Here is a 19,365-nt window from a genome sequence, read left to right on the forward strand (position 1 = left end):
TGCTATTTTTTCATATTTTTTCTCTGACGTTAATATCTTACGTTCTTTCTTTCTTTATTCTTCTTTTTTTTTTCTTCTTTTTTATGTTCCTCCTCTTTTTTTTTCATATTTCTTTTTTCGTGTATTTCAACCTCATCGTCATTCTTTTTATTGCTACTATTGTTGCTGTATTTTTTTCTTCTTTTTCTTTCTATTAATTTTATAATATTATGTATTTTTTTATTTGATTTTTTCCTCCCACGAAAAATTATGAAAAAATGAAATAAGAAGATGAAGAATAAGCAACAGCAGAAAATGAGAAAGAGGAAGATGAAGAGTTTTGAATTATACAAAACTTATTAGTTATTAGAATACAAATACATCGAAAAATTTCTAAAATATACCGAAAGTTTTTCGAAATACACCAAAACGAGAATGGAACAAATTCTTCACAATAATAATTTAGATTCAGAACTCTTATATCGAAATTTTGCTACAAATGCACAAAAATGTTTCTTTTAATGCATTTTTTCTTCTTCTTCTTTTCTTCTTTATTTCTTTTGTTTTTTAGTTGAATGAATGTAGGTTCATCATCTTCTAAATAATTTTGCAATATTATGTGTTTTTTCTTTTTTTTTGTTTAATTTTTTTTGTTTTTATTTTTGTTAAGAAAGTAAAACAAGAAGAAACTTAAAAAGGTAAAATAGAAGGAAAAGATGATGAATAAAAAAAAATGAAGATGATGATGATGATAAAAAAAGAAGAAGAAAAAGAAGAAATAGCAGCAGCAGAAGATGAGGAAGAGAAAGAGGAAGAGTTTTGAATTATGCCGCTGAGAATACAAATGCACTGAAAAAATTTAAAATGCATGGAAAGATTTTCAAAATACACCGAAATTTTTTTAAAATACACCGAAACAAAAATGAAACAGATTCATCACAATAATAATTCAAATTTAGAACTCTTACACTAAAATTTTGCTACAAATACATAAAATATTTTTTTAATGCATTTTTTCTTCTTTTCTTTCTTATTTCTTTTTTTTAGTTGAGTGAATATAGGTTCATTCTCTTCCAAATAATTTTGCAGCATTATGTGTTTCTTCTTCTTTGTTTAATTTTTTTTTGTTTTTATTCTTGTTAAGAGAGTAAAACAAGAAGAAACTTAAGAAGGTAAAATAAGAAGAAAAAGATGAATAATAAAAAAAAAAGAAGATGATAATAATGATGATGATGAAAAATAAGAAAAAACAGCAGTAAAAGAATTCAATTGCTTTTATAGAGTCTCCTCGTTTTTGTTGCTTAAAATTTTATTTTATATAGAAGAGTAAATATAGTATGTTGAATCTGAATTTTATTTTGAATTTACTGGTATAAGATTTATTATTAATAGTATTTATGTGATTATCATTATTTGAAAATCTTTGATATATGACTTTAAAGAATAAAAATCAAAATCAAAATTTTTGACATTTTCTCAAAATTAGAACGTGATATCGATATAAAGACTCAATAATTAAGTAGTTAATATTAAAAAAGGTTACATAATATTCTTTTTAGTAAAAATATCATAATTAAGTAAGGTATTTTACTAAAAGAGATGTTATAAAAAAAAGAGACACTATATTTTAATTTCAAGATATAAATTGAAGGTGATAGTGACATATGAAACACGCACCATATATTTTTTATTATTATTAATTTTATAATTAAAATATATTATATGTTATTTTTTTATTATAATTAAAATATAATCATTCTCTCTAAAATTAAAGAATTCTCTATTTCTTCTTTTTTTTTGTTTTTTATTTTTTTATTCATTCTATCTCTCTTATATATCATTATTAATGATTAATTATAAATTTAACGATCAAAATATGTAATATAATATTCTTTAATTGTAATTAAAATTAAAATATAGCTATATTATATTACTAATTTAACAACCAAAATATATCATATGTCACTTTTTTACTAAAATTGAAATAAAATATTTCCCTCCAAAATTTATAAATTTTCTTCCTTCATCCTCTTATTTATATCTCTTTCCTTCTGTATTTCTCTCTACCCTTCCCACTATATATATATATATATATATATATATATATATATATATATATATATATATATATATATATATAAGCAATAAAGTACCCCGTATTTTTCCCTCTGCCTCTGGTTGTCGCGCAATCCCTTCTACTGCTTGCCCTGCAGCAGTGCCTTGGCCAACCCCAGGTCCAATAGAAGCAAGCCCTACAGCCAACCCATCAGCAACAACGGAAGCAGCAGCAATCAGTGGATTTATGATAAGTTCCTCTCATCCAAAAAAGGGGAAATGGTTAATGATACAAGCAACCAATTTTGACTTGAATTTTTCAATTAATAATAAAGATTTATTCAATCATTTATATATATATATATATATTATAATTTATATTTTATATTACTAATTTAATAAATCAAAATATGTCACGAGATATTCTTTTGTTACAACTAAAATAAATTTTTTTCTTCTAAAATTCACAAACTCCTTCTCTCTTTCTTCTTTATATTTCTCTCTTTTTTCTCTTATTCTCTATCTTCCTCTATATTTCTATTTTATAAAAAATAAAATTAATAAAATAATATAATTTAAATAAAATAAAATTATAAAAATATATTAAATTTATAATTAAATATAATTAAAAAATAATTTTGTAATATTATTTACATAAAAAATTATTATTATTATTATTATTATTATTATTATTATTATTATTATTATTATTATTATTATTATTATTATTATTATATGCATATATTTTTAGTTTTTTTTTATCTAGTTTCAATTTTTACCACTTATCTTTTCTAGTCTATATTTTTACTTCTTTTTCTTCAAATATTTATTATATATAATTTGAAAAGAATACTAATTATGTGATTAATAATTAAAATAAAGATTCAATTTTTTTAAGAAATTAATTTTGAGTTAATTTTATAACTATCAATATAATTTTTTATACTAATATCTAATTATATTTTTTTATATATAGAAAAAATTATTACTTTTAAAAAACAAACATAAAAATTAATTATTTTTATTTTTGCAATAGACTTAATACCTAATCAAACATAAAAGTATACACATTAAAGTCTTTCAAGATTTAGGTAATGAATATTAAAATTAATTATTAGTAAAAAATTAAACTCTTTCACATCAAAATAATAACTAAAAAATTTATTATTTAATTTTTTTATCTATAGAAACCTTAATCTTTTTAGTCGACAAAGATTTTTGTCCCCTACGATATTTTTATAAAAGTAATTTAATTCTATCAATTTTTTCTGTCATAATCTATATCAAGATAAAATTAATATAGTTTCAAAAAATTTGTATTCCCATAATATTATTACAAACAAAAACACTAATAACTTTAAATTTGAGTGTTCTATACGTGTTTTTCTTCTTGTAATTGTTAAAATATCTTTTCGTCATCATCATTTATTTAGTTATGTTCTGCATGATATGTGTACTACTACTACTACTATTATTATTATTATTATTATTATTATTATTATTATTATTATTATTATTATTATTATTTGGTCTTCACTAATAATAATATTTAATAAATTTTGTTCTTTTTTCTCTTCTTCTTTTTTTCTCACTCTTAACCAATAAAAATTATGAAAAAGTCCAAAAAATAACATTAATTAAATCAACTAATTTTAAAACCAACCAACAATTAAAAATTAAAGAAAAGAACATTGTATAAAAAGAAATATCTAAAATTAAAATAGATAAAAATATTTAAAATTTAAAGAAAAAAATATTTGAGAGTAAAACAACATAATGAATTTAAAAATTTAAAATTTAAGATTTAAAATTTAAATTTTAAATTTATAATTTATAATTTAAAATGTATGATTTATAGTTTAAGATTTAAAATGGTTGGAGACGGCAATAGTCAGGTGGCTGACTGACGGTGGTAAATAATGGCTAACAGTAGTGGGTGAAATTGCATAATTTTAAAAAGAAAGACAAAAAAATAAAAAAAGATAAAAAAAATTTGAAAAAATGAATGAGTGAATTTATTTAGCTATAGCAACTCAATCAATCATTATTATCTGAAGTTAGTTTTTCTAGTTAACTTCCTGGTGGGTTTGAAAAATTATACTTGAATTGTTTGTCAGTTAGTTGGCAGTTGAGGAAAAATTGGTTCCTATAGATATCTATTATCTATTGGTCAATTTGTTATTTTTTAATGTAATATAACTAAAACTACTATACAGATTGAAGCCTTCAAACTTCAAAGTCCAACTTGTTAACTTGTTTCTTATTCAGACGACTTAATGGCTTGAAAAGATGAGTGACTATCAGGTAAGCACGTGAGAAGCTAAGGTTCAAACGTTATTTTATATCCTCTAAAAAAATAACAATATCATCCATCTATTTAGAGGTCTAATAAGAATAACCAACTTAGGTTGGAAAAATAATTAGTTCATTTATATGTTTAAACAAGTCTTAAAGGAATTAAATCTTGTATTGTATATATGTATGTGCTTTAAAAAAACATTAAAAATATTATTAGTACAATTTTTAAATCATATACTTTAAGAAATATATAACAAATGTATTTGGAACTTAAATTTTATATTTTTTATAAAAAATTAATTAATAATCTTATATTAGCTTAATATATATGCTCTTGTAAGACACATATTAGTTAAATAATTTTATTTAATAGATTTAGTTAATATGTATACTAAGAATATATATTAAGATTATTATTAATTAAGATTTTTAGTAAATACATAACAAATGAATTAAAAATTTATTTTTTATATATCTTGCATAAAAATTCTTTAATTAATAATCTTATGTTTATTTAATTAACTAATTTATTATTATTATTGTTGTTGTTGATGATGATCTTAATTAATGAAATTGTCGCTTTTGTTTTGAAGGAACTAATGGCATGTCTCTTATCTAAAAGAACAAATAATTAAAGGGTATATTTTCTGCGAAGAATTATCCAAATTAGTGTTTAAAAATTTTAAAAGTAGATATTTTAGTCCCTAAAAAAAATTAATACATTCTTTTTCGTTAGAAATAAGTAAGGTGAATAATGATGGTTTGAAATTTAAATTAAAATATTTTTTAATACAAACATAATTTTTAAAAAAAGACATCTTTTGATTATATTAAATACAAAAGTATTAAATAATTTTAACTTTAAATTTTTTGTAGAATAATCTCTAATAACTTTATTGAATATTATTATTGTTATTATTTAGTGGCTATATATATATATATATATATATATATATATTATAAATACATACATAAAAATCTAATAAATAAATTTATTATTACCTTTGTTTAAAAATACAAAAAATTATGGTACAATATTATTATGTAATTAATAATAATAATAATAATAATAATAATAATAATAATAATAATAATAATAATAATTATTATTATTATTATTATTATTATTATTATTATTATTATTATTTTATTTTTTTTTGGATATAGGACTGTTAGAAGAAAAAAAAAACTAACAGAAAAAAACGTTGGAGATTGATTTGTGTATTAATTTTTTTTTGGGACTAAAATATCCGTTTTTAAAATCCTTAGAGATTAATTTGGGTAATTACTCTGCCGGAAAATAAACTAGGGACTGACTTGTCTGCCGGAGTAAAATCTTAGGGATTGATTTGTGTATTAATTTTTCTTGGGAACTAAAATGTCCGCTTTTAAAATCCTTGAAAACTGATTTGGGTAATTATTCTTTATTTTTTATATTATTTTTTAATTCGATAGATTAAAGATTAATTTGTTGTGAATTTGAACACTTTATATATAAATAACTTATTTTTTAATTATTTTATTTGATTAAAGATTGGGGTAGATATGTCTTTAATTTCTCGAAAAATTACTTAAGAACTTTTAAAAAAGTTAAAAAATTTGACTTCTCTCATTTTCAAAAGTTATTTTATCACTTCTATTTATTACATAATTTTAAAATAAATATTTCTATAATAATTTTAAAACATATTTATAAAATATGTTTTTTAAATAGGTTCGTGAATTTGTCAAAATTTAAAAAGGTCGAGGTCGAACCCAAAAAAAAAAAAAATTAACCTATAAAAAATACTAGACTTAAACTTAGACCATCAATTTAAAACATAGTCAAACTCCTTAAAGTTGAAATTCGGCTCGACTTTGCCATTTCCTCCAATAAAGGGGTAAAACACCCTAACTTGTTAATTTTTATATACAAAATTCTTTATTTTACAATTTAGTCTCCATCCGTGCTTGATTTTATATATATATATATATATATATATATATATATATATATATGTTACGGTGGGTAACCAGAGATTAGTGGGCCGGATGGTGTTGGTTGGCCCAAACGTGTGAGGGAGGTGACTATCGAGTGAACCTGAAACTCGGTGTTCCTCCGTCCGACTTGTACGTGCGAAAGAATGGGGGGTGGTACCTGCAAGGACACTCCGATGCCTAAGTTAGCAAGAGCGTGAGCAAGTTTAGAATGTATTGGACTTAGTGATACCTGAGGGGTGTCAGGTGTAAATCATGTTGCTTGTATGCGAAGTTTGTATTCATAGGTTTTGATGAATGACAAACCAACAAACGACATGAAAGACAAACCAACAAACAACTTGAATGAACAAGCATATTGAAAGATCAACCAACATTCAACGTTGAGGAATGAAGAGTTGAAAGCAACACAACAACAACAAGAAACTCAAGTCCACAACATTTGAAGACAAGTATAGTGTCTTAGGACTTAGGTAACTTCTTGTTAAGAACCAATTGCTAAATCTCTCAACACACACTCACAAAATGTTTTGATGCACATCTTGCAATTCGATGCTAGCCAAATGGTTTAAAAACTTGTTTTCAAAGGTACAAAAGCATAGGAATTGACTCCAACAAGTTTGAGATCAATCCTAAGTAGTTTGAAGTGATTTTAAGCCATTCTTTAAGGTTTGCATCGATGCACACTCATCTTGCATCGATGCAAAGCATGCAACGACTTGTTGCATCGATGCAAAGATGTTTGCATCGATGCAACCTAGCTGAAAATTCAAATTTCAGCTTCAAAGACACATTTGCATCGATGCAAAGTGTTATGCATCGATGCAAATGATTCAAAAACATAAAAAACGGCTAGTTTTAACAAAACGGCTTCATCCCATTAACTCCCAAACGTTTCTAAGGTTTGGGAAGTCTATAAATAGATGGATTAAAGCCTTATTTCATACATGTGAGTATTTGCAAACTATCTAGTTCATATTCTTTCATTCTACACATTTTTAAGGTGTTATAATACACAATTTGAGAGAGCAATATCAATTGGTTCAACAGTGCTAAACTTGTAATCATACACTCTTCTAGAGAGTACTCATTTCATCTCAACAATTCTTTGAGAATTGTTTTCTTGTAACACTTTGTAAATTGGAGTGTAATCTCCAAGGTTGAGTCAAGAGTTATAAACACTATAGTCGGTGAGGATACCAAAGAAGTATACTAAGTACTCAAGGCAAATCTTAGAGAAGGAATCTCTAAGTGGAGTGGGTTAGTATACGAGTGGTGATCATATACCGTGAGGTGTTAGAAACTAAGGACTCGGATTGTAAAAGGTTTTGCGCGAGCACCTTGAAGCTTGGCAATAGTGGAACTTCTCAATAGCGATTGAGAAAGAAAGTGGACGTAGGACAAGGATTGTGCCGAACCACTCTAAATAGCGTTTGCATCTCTCCAAACTCATCTCTTCAATATTATTGTCTTTTATCTTTGAGCAAATAAATTGTGATCGAAAAGTAGCTTCGTAAGTACTTAAGGAATAGCTTAAGTCCGATTGGTGAAAAGCTTGATCAATTTATTTGAGTTGGTGTCTATTGGAAAGTAAAAGCTCCTTATAAATGCTTAGCAATTGAGTTAAGCTCTTGGAAAAATACTAGTACAATAACACTTTTGTATATTGTCTTTAACTTTCGCAAAAAGATTCATTGTTGTTGCAATACTCAATTCACCCCCCCTCTTGAGTAATTGTGCATAGGTTCTACAAGTGGCATCAGAGCTTAACCCTTTGAAAGACTTAACCGTTTAAGGGAAAAGATCATGGCAAGCACAAGCTTTAACAACAACAACACTAGTGAAGGTAACTCAACCGCTAGACCTCCTCTTTTTAGCGGAACAAATTACTCTTATTGGAAAAATAAGATGAGAATTTGGATCCGTTCTCAAGATGTGAGAATTTGGAAAGTGATTGAGAATGGAAATCACATTCCAACAAAGACAACAAGCGCTAAAGAAGGAGAAGTCTCCGTCTTAAAGCAAGTACCGAAAGGAGAAAATGAATATAGTGACGATGATTGGAAGAAAGTGGCAATGAATGATAAAGCCATCAACTTCATTCATTGTGCACTTAACGAGCATGATTATATGAAGATCTCTACATGTGAAACCGCTAAAGAGATTTGGGATAAACTCCAAATCACTTACGAGGATGAAACCGACTCCGATGACGACGAGGTTGCAAATCTTTGCTTAATGGCAAGCGAAGAAAAGGTTAGTAATGACAACTCCACTTCTTTTAATTTACAAGATGAATATGATGCCTTACTTGAGGTGTACACAAAACTTACCCAAGATTATTCTCTCCTAAAGAAAAAGAATATGGATCTTTTAAAACAAAATGAGATGTTGAAAAACGAGAATATCAATCTTGGAAAAGATAAGTGTAGCACAAGTAGTGATCCATACAAATCTTGTAAAATGCATGAAAATGAAATTACAAATCTTAAGAACACTTTAGCTAAGTTCAATGAATCTTCAAAGAACTTAGATAAAATGTTGAAAAACCAAAAGCATGTTCATAATAAGGAAGGTTTAGGTTTTGAAAAAGGAAAATTTAAAACTCCTATTAGGCAACCGCAAGCCCAAAAGGCAAGCATGCCTAAAAGGAATGAAGCCTTTAAACATCCTCGTCAACATGCTTCATTTAGAAATTATAATCACAATGCATATAGATCAAAAGATGTTGCATTTAGGAAACAACCTAGGCAACCATTTAGAAACATGCATAGGATGCATAATCCAAATGTCATATGTCATTATTGTAATAAAGTAGGTCATATAGCACCCGTATGCTTTACTAGAATTAAACATATAAACTTTCGTAGTCAAGATACGAGATGGGCACCTTATGGGCATTATGCTCATACTAACCATCAAGGACCCAAATTCACTTGGGTACCTAAATCCCAATTTTAATTGTTTTGTAGGTACGTGTTGGAGCTAAGGATACAAATTGGTATGTTGATAGTGGATGCTCCAAACACATGACCGGCGATGAATCAAAGTTCACCGCAATAGAGCCTACAAACGGAGGAAACGTGATCTATGGAGACAACAACACCGGCAAAGTAATCGGCGTTGGAAAAGTTGGTAAAAATTCTTCTACCTCCATAGATAATGTTATACTTGTCAAAGGTCTCAAACATAATCTCATTAGTGTTAGCCAACTTTGTGACAAAGGAAACTTAGTCACCTTTGATTCAAAATGTTGTTTGATAAAAAGGCAAGACACTAATGAAATTGTGCTAATTGGGCACCGTGTTGACAATGTATACATGATTAATCTAGATGAAGTTTCCTCAAATGATGTGAAATGCCTTGTTAAGTAAAAATGATGAAACTTGGTATCTTGGATTCTAATCTAATATGATTTGTTTGAATTCATTGTATTTATATTGCTATTTTATCTCTTACTAACTTAAGCATTGGAGATATCCAATTAGCCATTGTTTTGTAGGTTTATGAGTTGATGAATGAGTGATTAATCTTGAGGTAGATTGAAGAATTTGAAGATTATAAACAATGGAGGATCAACAAATTGAAGTTTATAATAGTTTAAATGAGTATATACATGATGGAACTCAAAGGATTGAAGAAAGAACCACCAAAGGATGAAAATTTGGTGATTTTGGGCAAAATGATGCATGTTGCATCGATGCAACCAAGCTTTGCATCGATGCAAAGCACACGACGTGCTATGTGCATCGATGCAAAGCCCATTGCATCGATGCAAACAAGACCAAATTGCATAAAAACACGTAAATTTGGCATTTTTGTGCAACAAAACCCCCCTTTTTCATCATCTTCAACCTCACAACTCATATCTCCACCTCCAAACCTCCATTACCTCCAAAACAAGCTCACATATAGCTTCATACAACTCACAAAACTTAGATACCCACTACAAACAAATTACATATTTGAAGTCCCCACATTTTCCTCTACAAAACCCATAAAACAAAATCATCCACAATGCCTAGAATCAAGAGAACCGTCAAGAAGTCAAAAGGTTCTTCAAGTGTGGTTCCACCTCCAAATAATCATCCTTTGGCAAGGTACTTTGCTTCTAATGAAGATCTTCAATTCTATGAGGCAAGGCTCGCCGGAAGAAAGGAAATTCCTCCGAGGTATTTGGATCCGACCCTTCTTGTCATTCATAACTTTGATACTCTTAAGGCTATTCTAGTTCATCAAGGTCTCATGGATTTTGTTCAAATTAAGAGTAAATTTTATCCGGATTTAGTTGCCATAGCCTATAGTACACTCATGATTGAGATTGATGAGGAAGATGAATCAAGTTTCACATTATTCTTCAAGATAGGAAGAAAGGATTATAGGCTAGATGGTGATGAGTTAGCCACCATTTGGGAGCTGCCAAATCAAGGTGACTTGTTTCAAGGTGGTAAAACCCCAATTGATGAATGGGGTTATTCAAAGGACAATGCCATGCATTTGTTCAATCTTGTACAAGGAGCTCATTCCAAAATTAGTTGCAATTCAATGAGTGCGGAACATAGAACTTTGTTATATCTAGTCACCTATGTATTGCAACCTAGAATATCCGGGCATGCGAATGTAAATGATGAAGATTTGATTGTCATGTGGGCTATGATGAATGGAATTAAGATTAATTGGCCATACTTTATAATACAACATATGGTTAGGCTCAAGATGAAGGATAGGAATGGTGGATTAGGATTCCTTTGCCTATGGTCTAAAGTCTTTGATTATGTTGGTATTGATGTATCAAATGAGATTACCAAGGAAGTACCACCTCAATCTTGTATCAACACTCATATTCTCAACAAAATGGGAAGAAGAAATGTTGATGAACAAGGTCCTCAAGAGGAAGCTCCTCCACAAGCACCTCAAGCTCAAGAACCACCCTCCTTGGTTGATATAATGAGAGAATTACAATCCATCAACCAAAACATCCAAAGGATTGACGTAGAGCATGGTAGGCAACTTGAAGCACTTAATCGTCGTGTGTCTCGTGTAGATAGTCGCACGGGTCGCTTGGATCGTCGTATTGATGACTTATATGAGCATTTCGGGATCCACCTACCATATGAAGAGGACACTGATGATGATGAAGACCAAGATTGATTGTCTCCTCTTCATCAAGTCACTTTTTATTGCTTTATGTTTATTTCATTATATGAATTGTTAAACTAACTACTAGTAAGCTAAGGATTTCTATTATGGTTTTAATATTTTGATATGCTCTTCATAATTTTGTTTAATGATTAATGCTTGTATGCTTATTTGGTGAATAACTCAAAATAGGCTTGGTACCCCTATTTTAAGTTAATGTGCATGCTTTAATATATTTCACTTCTTTAGGGGGAATTATGCATGCTTGTTATATATATAAAAAGGGGGAATGTTGTTGAAAGGGGGAATATCAAATTCTTTTTGAAAGGGGGAATATCTCATCCTTGAAATTAATAGAGAAATTGAACTTAAAAAAATACATTGTTTTATGCATGCTTCTATGACACATTTCAAGCTCCTTTCTTTTTGATAATGTCAAAAGGGGGAAGAGAGAAGTTTGAGGATATTTGAAATTTTGAACTCTTGAAAAAGAAGAAGTTTGAGGATTTGAAAAGAAGAAATAAGTTTGCGAAACAATGTTTTCAAAAAGACTTCCGCTAAGCAAAAACTTTGATATCTAAATTGTTTTCTTTGATAAACGCCCATTAAGGGAACAAATGCACATATTTAGGGGGAACTCCTGCAAAATTTTTTTTGTGAAGTCTTCTCCAAAGCTTTCTATAAAACAAAGTGCATTATTGTTGCTTTCAAAATCATTTATAAATGCATATCCTCAAAATTGGTTTGTCATTATCAAAAAGGGGGAAATTGTAAATCATGTTGCTTGTATGCGAAGTTTGTATTCATAGGTTTTGATGAATGACAAACCAACAAACGACATGAAAGACAAACCAACAAACAACTTGAATGAACAAGCATATTGAAAGATCAACCAACATTCAACGTTGAGGAATGAAGAGTTGAAAGCAACACAACAACAACAAGAAACTCAAGTCCACAACATTTGAAGACAAGTATAGTGTCTTAGGACTTAGGTAACTTCTTGTTAAGAACCAATTGCTAAATCTCTCAACACACACTCACAAAATGTTTTGATGCACATCTTGCAATTCGATGCTAGCCAAATGGTTTAAAAACTTGTTTTCAAAGGTACAAAAGCATAGGAATTGACTCCAACAAGTTTGAGATCAATCCTAAGTAGTTTGAAGTGATTTTAAGCCATTCTTTAAGGTTTGCATCGATGCACACTCATCTTGCATCGATGCAAAGCATGCAACGACTTGTTGCATCGATGCAAAGATGTTTGCATCGATGCAACCTAGCTGAAAATTCAAATTTCAGCTTCAAAGACACATTTGCATCGATGCAAAGTGTTATGCATCGATGCAAATGATTCAAAAACATAAAAAACGGCTAGTTTTAACAAAACGGCTTCATCCCATTAACTCCCAAACGTTTCTAAGGTTTGGGAAGTCTATAAATAGATGGATTAAAGCCTTATTTCATACATGTGAGTATTTGCAAACTATCTAGTTCATATTCTTTCATTCTACACATTTTTAAGGTGTTATAATACACAATTTGAGAGAGCAATATCAATTGGTTCAACAGTGCTAAACTTGTAATCATACACTCTTCTAGAGAGTACTCATTTCATCTCAACAATTCTTTGAGAATTGTTTTCTTGTAACACTTTGTAAATTGGAGTGTAATCTCCAAGGTTGAGTCAAGAGTTATAAACACTATAGTCGGTGAGGATACCAAAGAAGTATACTAAGTACTCAAGGCAAATCTTAGAGAAGGAATCTCTAAGTGGAGTGGGTTAGTATACGAGTGGTGATCATATACCGTGAGGTGTTAGAAACTAAGGACTCGGATTGTAAAAGGTTTTGCGCGAGCACCTTGAAGCTTGGCAATAGTGGAACTTCTCAATAGCGATTGAGAAAGAAAGTGGGCGTAGGACAAGGATTGTGCCGAACCACTCTAAATAGCGTTTGCATCTCTCCAAACTCATCTCTTCAATATTATTGTCTTTTATCTTTGAGCAAATAAATTGTGATCGAAAAGTAGCTTCGTAAGTACTTAAGGAATAGCTTAAGTCCGATTGGTGAAAAGCTTGATCAATTTATTTGAGTTGGTGTCTATTGGAAAGTAAAAGCTCCTTATAAATGCTTAGCAATTGAGTTAAGCTCTTGGAAAAATACTAGTACAATAACACTTTTGTATATTGTCTTTAACTTTCGCAGAAAGATTCATTGTTGTTGCAATACTCAATTCACCCCCCCCTCTTGAGTAATTGTGCATAGGTTCTACATCAGGGTATTTATAGTGGTGAACCAATAACCACCGCTGGAGTAGTGCCACCTTTTTAGGTGGATAACCGTTCCCATATCTTAGGGAAGTTAAGATATGGCTCTATGAAGTGGTTGGAGAGTTTCTAGGGGCAGTTACTCATTCGAATGAGTGTTATCTGCCAGCTAACCCTCGTATCCGACTTCTTTGGAGCAGGTCGTGTTCAGTACCGACTTCTTGGGATGAAGGCTGGTACTGGGTGAGGGCCAACCCTTTGGGTTGGGTCTATTTGCTTGGATCCTGGACCTTTATTATTGGGCCAGGGTATGAACAGTGCCCCTACTCGAGCCCAATTCTTTTTTGAGAGTTGGGTTCGAGTATTCAACTCGGGGTCTTGGCCGATTTGCGAGAGGACCGACGTGATGATTAAGAACCGACGTGATTTTCCTTTGACCTTTCGGTTCTGACGGTTACGTCTAATCAAGCGTCGTGTCCGTTGGGTATGCGTAGGGATTTAATGGCCTTGGTAACGGTGCACTTTTATTGAGAGTTGCCCCGGTTTTACCATTATGCCCCTAACGTCTTTATAAATACTTTCCCTCTCTTTCGTTGTTTCGTTTCTGCAATCTTTCAAATTTCCCTTGCATTTGTTCGTGCTGCGTTCTTGCGTTTCGAAGGCTTTTACTACCTCTAGTCTTGATTTCAGACTTAAAGGTTAGCTTTTTCCCCTTCTGTAACATTCGTTCTATTTGCGTGTTTTTATCTTGTAGGTAGATTTGGTTTGTAGGCTTTAGTTCCGTACCCCTTCCCTTAGAGACCGTGTGTTGATTTTCCTTTTCTTTTGTAGGTTTCTTGTCACCCTTTTTTAAGAAAAAGAAATGGCTTCCGTAGATGCTCTCTCCCAGTGGGTCGATGTTATGGTCCTAGGGGAGGAGCCCTCAGTTGACACTGAATTTATCACCCACCTACGTACTCACTATAGAATTTTTACTTCTGAAGAAGATGGGCCGAAGTATGAGTTGATAGTCCCGGGTCCAGAAGACCGGGTTTGTTTCGGGAGGGCTGACGAGACGGCCCCTCATTTCTTTTTTATGTATGAGAGTATGGTCACTCGTTTGGGCGTTTTTCTCCCTTTTTCAGAGTTTGAAATGTCTGTATTGCGTCATTGCCGAGTGGCTCCCACCCAGCTTCACCCCAACTCTTGGGGTTTTCTGAAAATTTATCAATTTATCAGCCAGGCTCTAGAGTTTCCGACTTCTCTGAGGATTTTCTTTTACCTTTTCCATATGACCAAGCCCTTCAGTGGGCTAAATAATAAGCAACAGTGGGTGTCCTTCCGAGCCATACAAGGTCGGAGGCTTTTTACCCTTTTTGACGAGTCCTTTCACGACTTCAAGAACTACTTTTTCAAAGTGCAAGCTGTAGAGGGTCACCACCCCTTTTTCCTGGATGAGCATTCTTCTCCCCGATTTCCTTTATATTGGCTGGAGGCCTCCCCCTGCGAGAAATATGGTCTAGATGACCTAAATGAGGTAGAGGCAGCCATTGTGGGGTTCCTCCGAGAAGTGTGGGGAAGGGCCCCATACTTGGATACTAAAAAATTTCTCCAGGGGTCGCCGGCCTTTGTCCAGTCACAATTAGGTAGCTTTTTGCGTTTCTTGCTTATTTCCGGCTTGCAATTTCTTTTACCGACTTTGTCTGATTTTAGCTACCAATTTGTTTTTGCAGAGATGGCAAAGAAAAACGCTCAAGAGTCTTACCAGAGGGTTCAGGAAGCCAAGGCAAAGTCTCGAGCCAGGTCTGGAGGTGTTAGGACGGTTGTCTCTCCTCCTCCTCCTCCTCGGAACGTTGGGACTCCCTCTCAACCTATTGTAATTTCTTCCTCTGCTCCCTCTCTGCCACCCCCTCCCATCCGACCTACTCCCGAACCAGAGCCAAAGAAGCGCAAGACCTTAGAGTCTGGCGCTTCTGGTGAGGCGGACGCTCTTGCGTTCGTCCGAAAGAACATCTATCCTCATGCTCGTATGAGTATGGATGATGTTTCTGTTCGGCACTACCTCACTACTGTGGTTGAGGAGAGTCTCAAGACGGCGGGGGTTTGTGGCAAACTCTTGGATATATTTGAGAAGACTCCCCTCAGCTCTTTAGGGACGACCTCGAGGGTCGAGGAGCTGGAGGGTAGGCTTCGTATATATCAGGAGCATGAGAAGGAGTTGGAGGGGAAAGTCGCCAAACTGATGGAGGAGAGGGACAGCCTCAGAGAGAAGGGGCAGAAGTTGCAGGCTCAATGCAACATGGAGGTAGGTTTAAGGAAAGCAGCGCAAGCCAGCTACAATAGTTTATTTGCTGATCTTGTGTCTGTAAAGAACGACTTGCTGAATGCTCGGCAGGCCTACACCGAGTTGGAGGACTCTATTGCGGATGGTGCTGATGAGGCCTGGAGGATTTTCAAGGAACAGGTCGGAGTTATTGCTCCTGACTTGGACCTTTCTCCTTTGGACCCTGATAAGATTGTTATTGATGGTGCCATCGTGGATCCTCCTGTCCCCATAGTGGAATCTGAGTCTGATTTAAAGACTCGGGGGCAGAGGATCGTAGAGTCCCCTCCTCGCTCTAAGGACGCTCCGAGTTCTTCTACCATCCTCCCGACTTCCTCTTCAACTCCTGCTCCTGGCGTTCCCCCTGACTCTGCTGGTGGTGATCTTCTAAAAAAGTGATTTTGGCTATTGGGGCCCGGCCTGTGGGCCCCTCTTTTTAAACTCTTTATATTTATTTGTTGGTGTTTTGAACAATTTTTTGGCCTTTTAAGGCCGTAAACAAAACATTAATGCCCTTTTTTAATAAGGGTTTAATTTAGCGTTAAATAAATGCCCTTTTTGGATAAGGGTTTTGAGTTACCTTATGCGCGCATGCTTTTCGTGGTTCCTTTGACTCTTTGATCTTTTCTGGAAAAAACCTTTTCTTTGGGACTTGCCTGCTTTACTGAATTTCCTTGATCCTCAAGGCAGCCTCACTATTTTTCTTAGTTTTTTCTTATCTCTTTTTGTTATTCCTAGTACTCAATTTTGTTTTATTGAGTTTTTCGTGACTTAGGCTACTTTTGCGATTCATTTTAATTTTACTCGGTTTCGCATTCCGTCTTGTGAGTCGGACTGCTCCCGAGTTTATCATGATCGACTTCTATAGCCTCTTTACGCCGACTTGTACCTCGTCGTTTTATCCTGACGACCATCTAGGTCGGTTCATGGGATTTTCACGTTTTGTCGAGCTTAAATCGGCGCGTTTCGTAGAAAGAAAATAAAAAGGGAATTTTAAAAGAGATATTTAAAATGAAAGAGATCTTTATTAATTGAGGGGGTACCTTATTGCTACTAAGGGCTTTTGATAATTTATTTCCCTTAGCCCCTACTATGATGCCTCGTTAAAAACCCTTCTCCAGAAAAAACCCTTTGATTCTGGGAAAAAATCATGAAGCTGGGAAAAGAGTACATCAGGGAGTAGAGTTCGCTTTTAACTGTAGTACCTTTTCATATTACAAGCATGCCATGACCTTGGTAACTCGGTGCCGCCTAAGTCGGTCGCCTTATAATAGCCCTTTCCTAAGACCTCCTTGATCTTGTATGATCCTTTCCAATTAGCAGCGAGCTTTCCCTCCCCAGATTTGTTGACTCCAATGTCGTTTCTGATTAAGACTAAGTCGTCAGGGGTGAAACTCCTTCGAATGACTTTTTTGTTGTATCTTATAGTCATCATTTGTTTCAATGCTGCTTCTCTTATCTGGGCTTCTTCTCGGACTTCAGGGAGCAAGTCAAGCTCTTCTTTGTGCCCCTGTATATTCCCGATCTCGTCGTGAAAAATCACTCTTGGGCTTTGCTCATTGACTTCTATTGGGATCATGGCTTCTACGCCATAGACTAGTCGGAAGGGTGTTTCTCCAGTGGCGGATTGGGGGGTTGTTCTGTAAGCCCATAGTACTTGTTGGAGCTCTTCAGCCCAAGCTCCTTTCGCATCTTGTAACCTTTTCTTCAGCCCTGTCAGTATGACTTTGTTGGCTGCTTCGGCTTGTCCATTGGCTTGTGGGTGTTCCACTGAAGTGAACTGGTGTTTGATGTTCATACTGGCTACTAGGCTTCTAAAGGTGGAGTCGGTGAACTGGGTCCCATTATCTGTGGTGATGGAATAAGGTATCCCATACCTTGTGATTATATTTTTGTAGAGGAACCTCCGACTTCTTTGTGCAGTGATGGTGGCCAGTGGTTCTGCTTCTATCCACTTTGTGAAATAATCTATTCCCACTATTAGGTATTTAACTTGTCCTGGCGCTTGGGGAAAAGGGCCTAACAAGTCCATTCCCCATTTTGCAAAGGGCCATGGAGAAGTGATACTAATGAGCTCTTCTGGGGGAGCCACGTGGAAATTTGCATGCATCTGACACGGCTGGCACTTTTTCACAAATTCTGTGGCATCTTTCTGTAGGGTTGGCCAGTAGAATCCAGCTCGGATCACTTTCCTGGCCAATGACCTGGCTCCGAGATGGTTCCCGCAGATTCCGCTATGTACCTCCTCCAACACCTCGGTGGTTTTTGAGGTCGGTACACACTTTAACAATGGTGTTGATATCCCCCTTCTGTAGAGAACATTTTTCACCAAGGTATAGTGTTGTGCTTCCCTTCGGATTTTCTGGGCTTCTTTTTCCTCCTTAGGGAGGATGTCGAATTTTAGGTATTCGACTAAGGGGTTCATCCATCCGAGGTTTAATCCGACCACTTCAAAGACTTCTAGTGTGTCTTCCGTTTTTACCACTGAAGGTTCCTGGAGAGTCTCTTGAATCAAGCTTCTGTTATTTCCTCCTGGCTTGGTACTTGCTAGCTTGGATAGGGCGTCTGCTCTGCTGTTTAGATCCCGAGTTATGTGTTTCACCTCGGTTTCTGCAAAGCGCCCCAGGAGCTCCGAGGCTTTCTCCAAGTACCTTTTCATAGTTGGGTCTTTTGCCTGATATTCCCCACTTATTTGGGAGGTCACCACTTGGGAGTCGCTGTATACCATCACCTTCGTAGCACCGACTTTTTCTGCCAGCTTCAATCCTGCGATCACGGCTTCGTATTCTGCCTGATTATTTGAAGCTGGGAATTCAAACTTGAGGGAAACCTCTATCTGGGTTCCCCTTTCATCTACTAGTATTATGCCTGCGCCGCTTCCTGTTTTATTGGAGGATCCATCCACGTAGAGTTCCCAGGTAGTTGGTTTGTCCTCTTGATCCCCTGCATATTCTGCGATGAAGTCGGCGAGGCACTGGGCTTTAATCGCCGTCCGAGTTTCATACTTCAAGTCGAACTCGGAGAGCTCTATTGCCCATTGTACCATTCTTCCTGCAATATCCGTCTTTTGGAGGATTTGCTTCATGGGTTGGTTCGTGCGGACCCTTATTGTGTGAGCCTGAAAGTAAGGCCGTAGCCTTTGAGAGGCTATTACTAAGGAGTAGGCAAACTTTTCTAATTTGTGATACCTTAGCTCAGGGCCCTGTAGAACTTTACTGATGAAGTAGATTGGGTGTTGACTGACCTCGTCTTCTCTTATCAAGGCTGCTGAGACAGCCCTGTCTGCCACGGATAGGTATAGGACGAGGTCTTTTCCAGCTATAGGTCGGGTCAAGATAGGAGGTTG

The 19,365-nt window shown here is 33.8% G+C and overlaps 1 protein-coding gene across 1 annotated transcript; it reads left to right on the forward strand.

Moving 5' to 3' along the window:
* The first annotated feature begins 15,431 nt into the window (after positions 1-15,431).
* LOC148554813 (uncharacterized) lies at positions 15,432-16,418 on the forward strand. Its single transcript, XM_088490031.1, has one exon. It carries the CDS (start codon positions 15,432-15,434, stop codon positions 16,416-16,418), a length of 987 nt encoding a protein of 328 aa, XP_088346157.1.
* The last annotated feature ends 2,947 nt before the right edge of the window (positions 16,419-19,365 follow it).

Source organism: Arachis ipaensis, chromosome B6 (assembly GCF_059453495.1).
Source record: "Arachis ipaensis isolate K30076 ecotype BB chromosome B6, ASM5945349v1, whole genome shotgun sequence".
Lineage (NCBI taxonomy): Eukaryota > Viridiplantae > Streptophyta > Magnoliopsida > Fabales > Fabaceae > Arachis > Arachis ipaensis.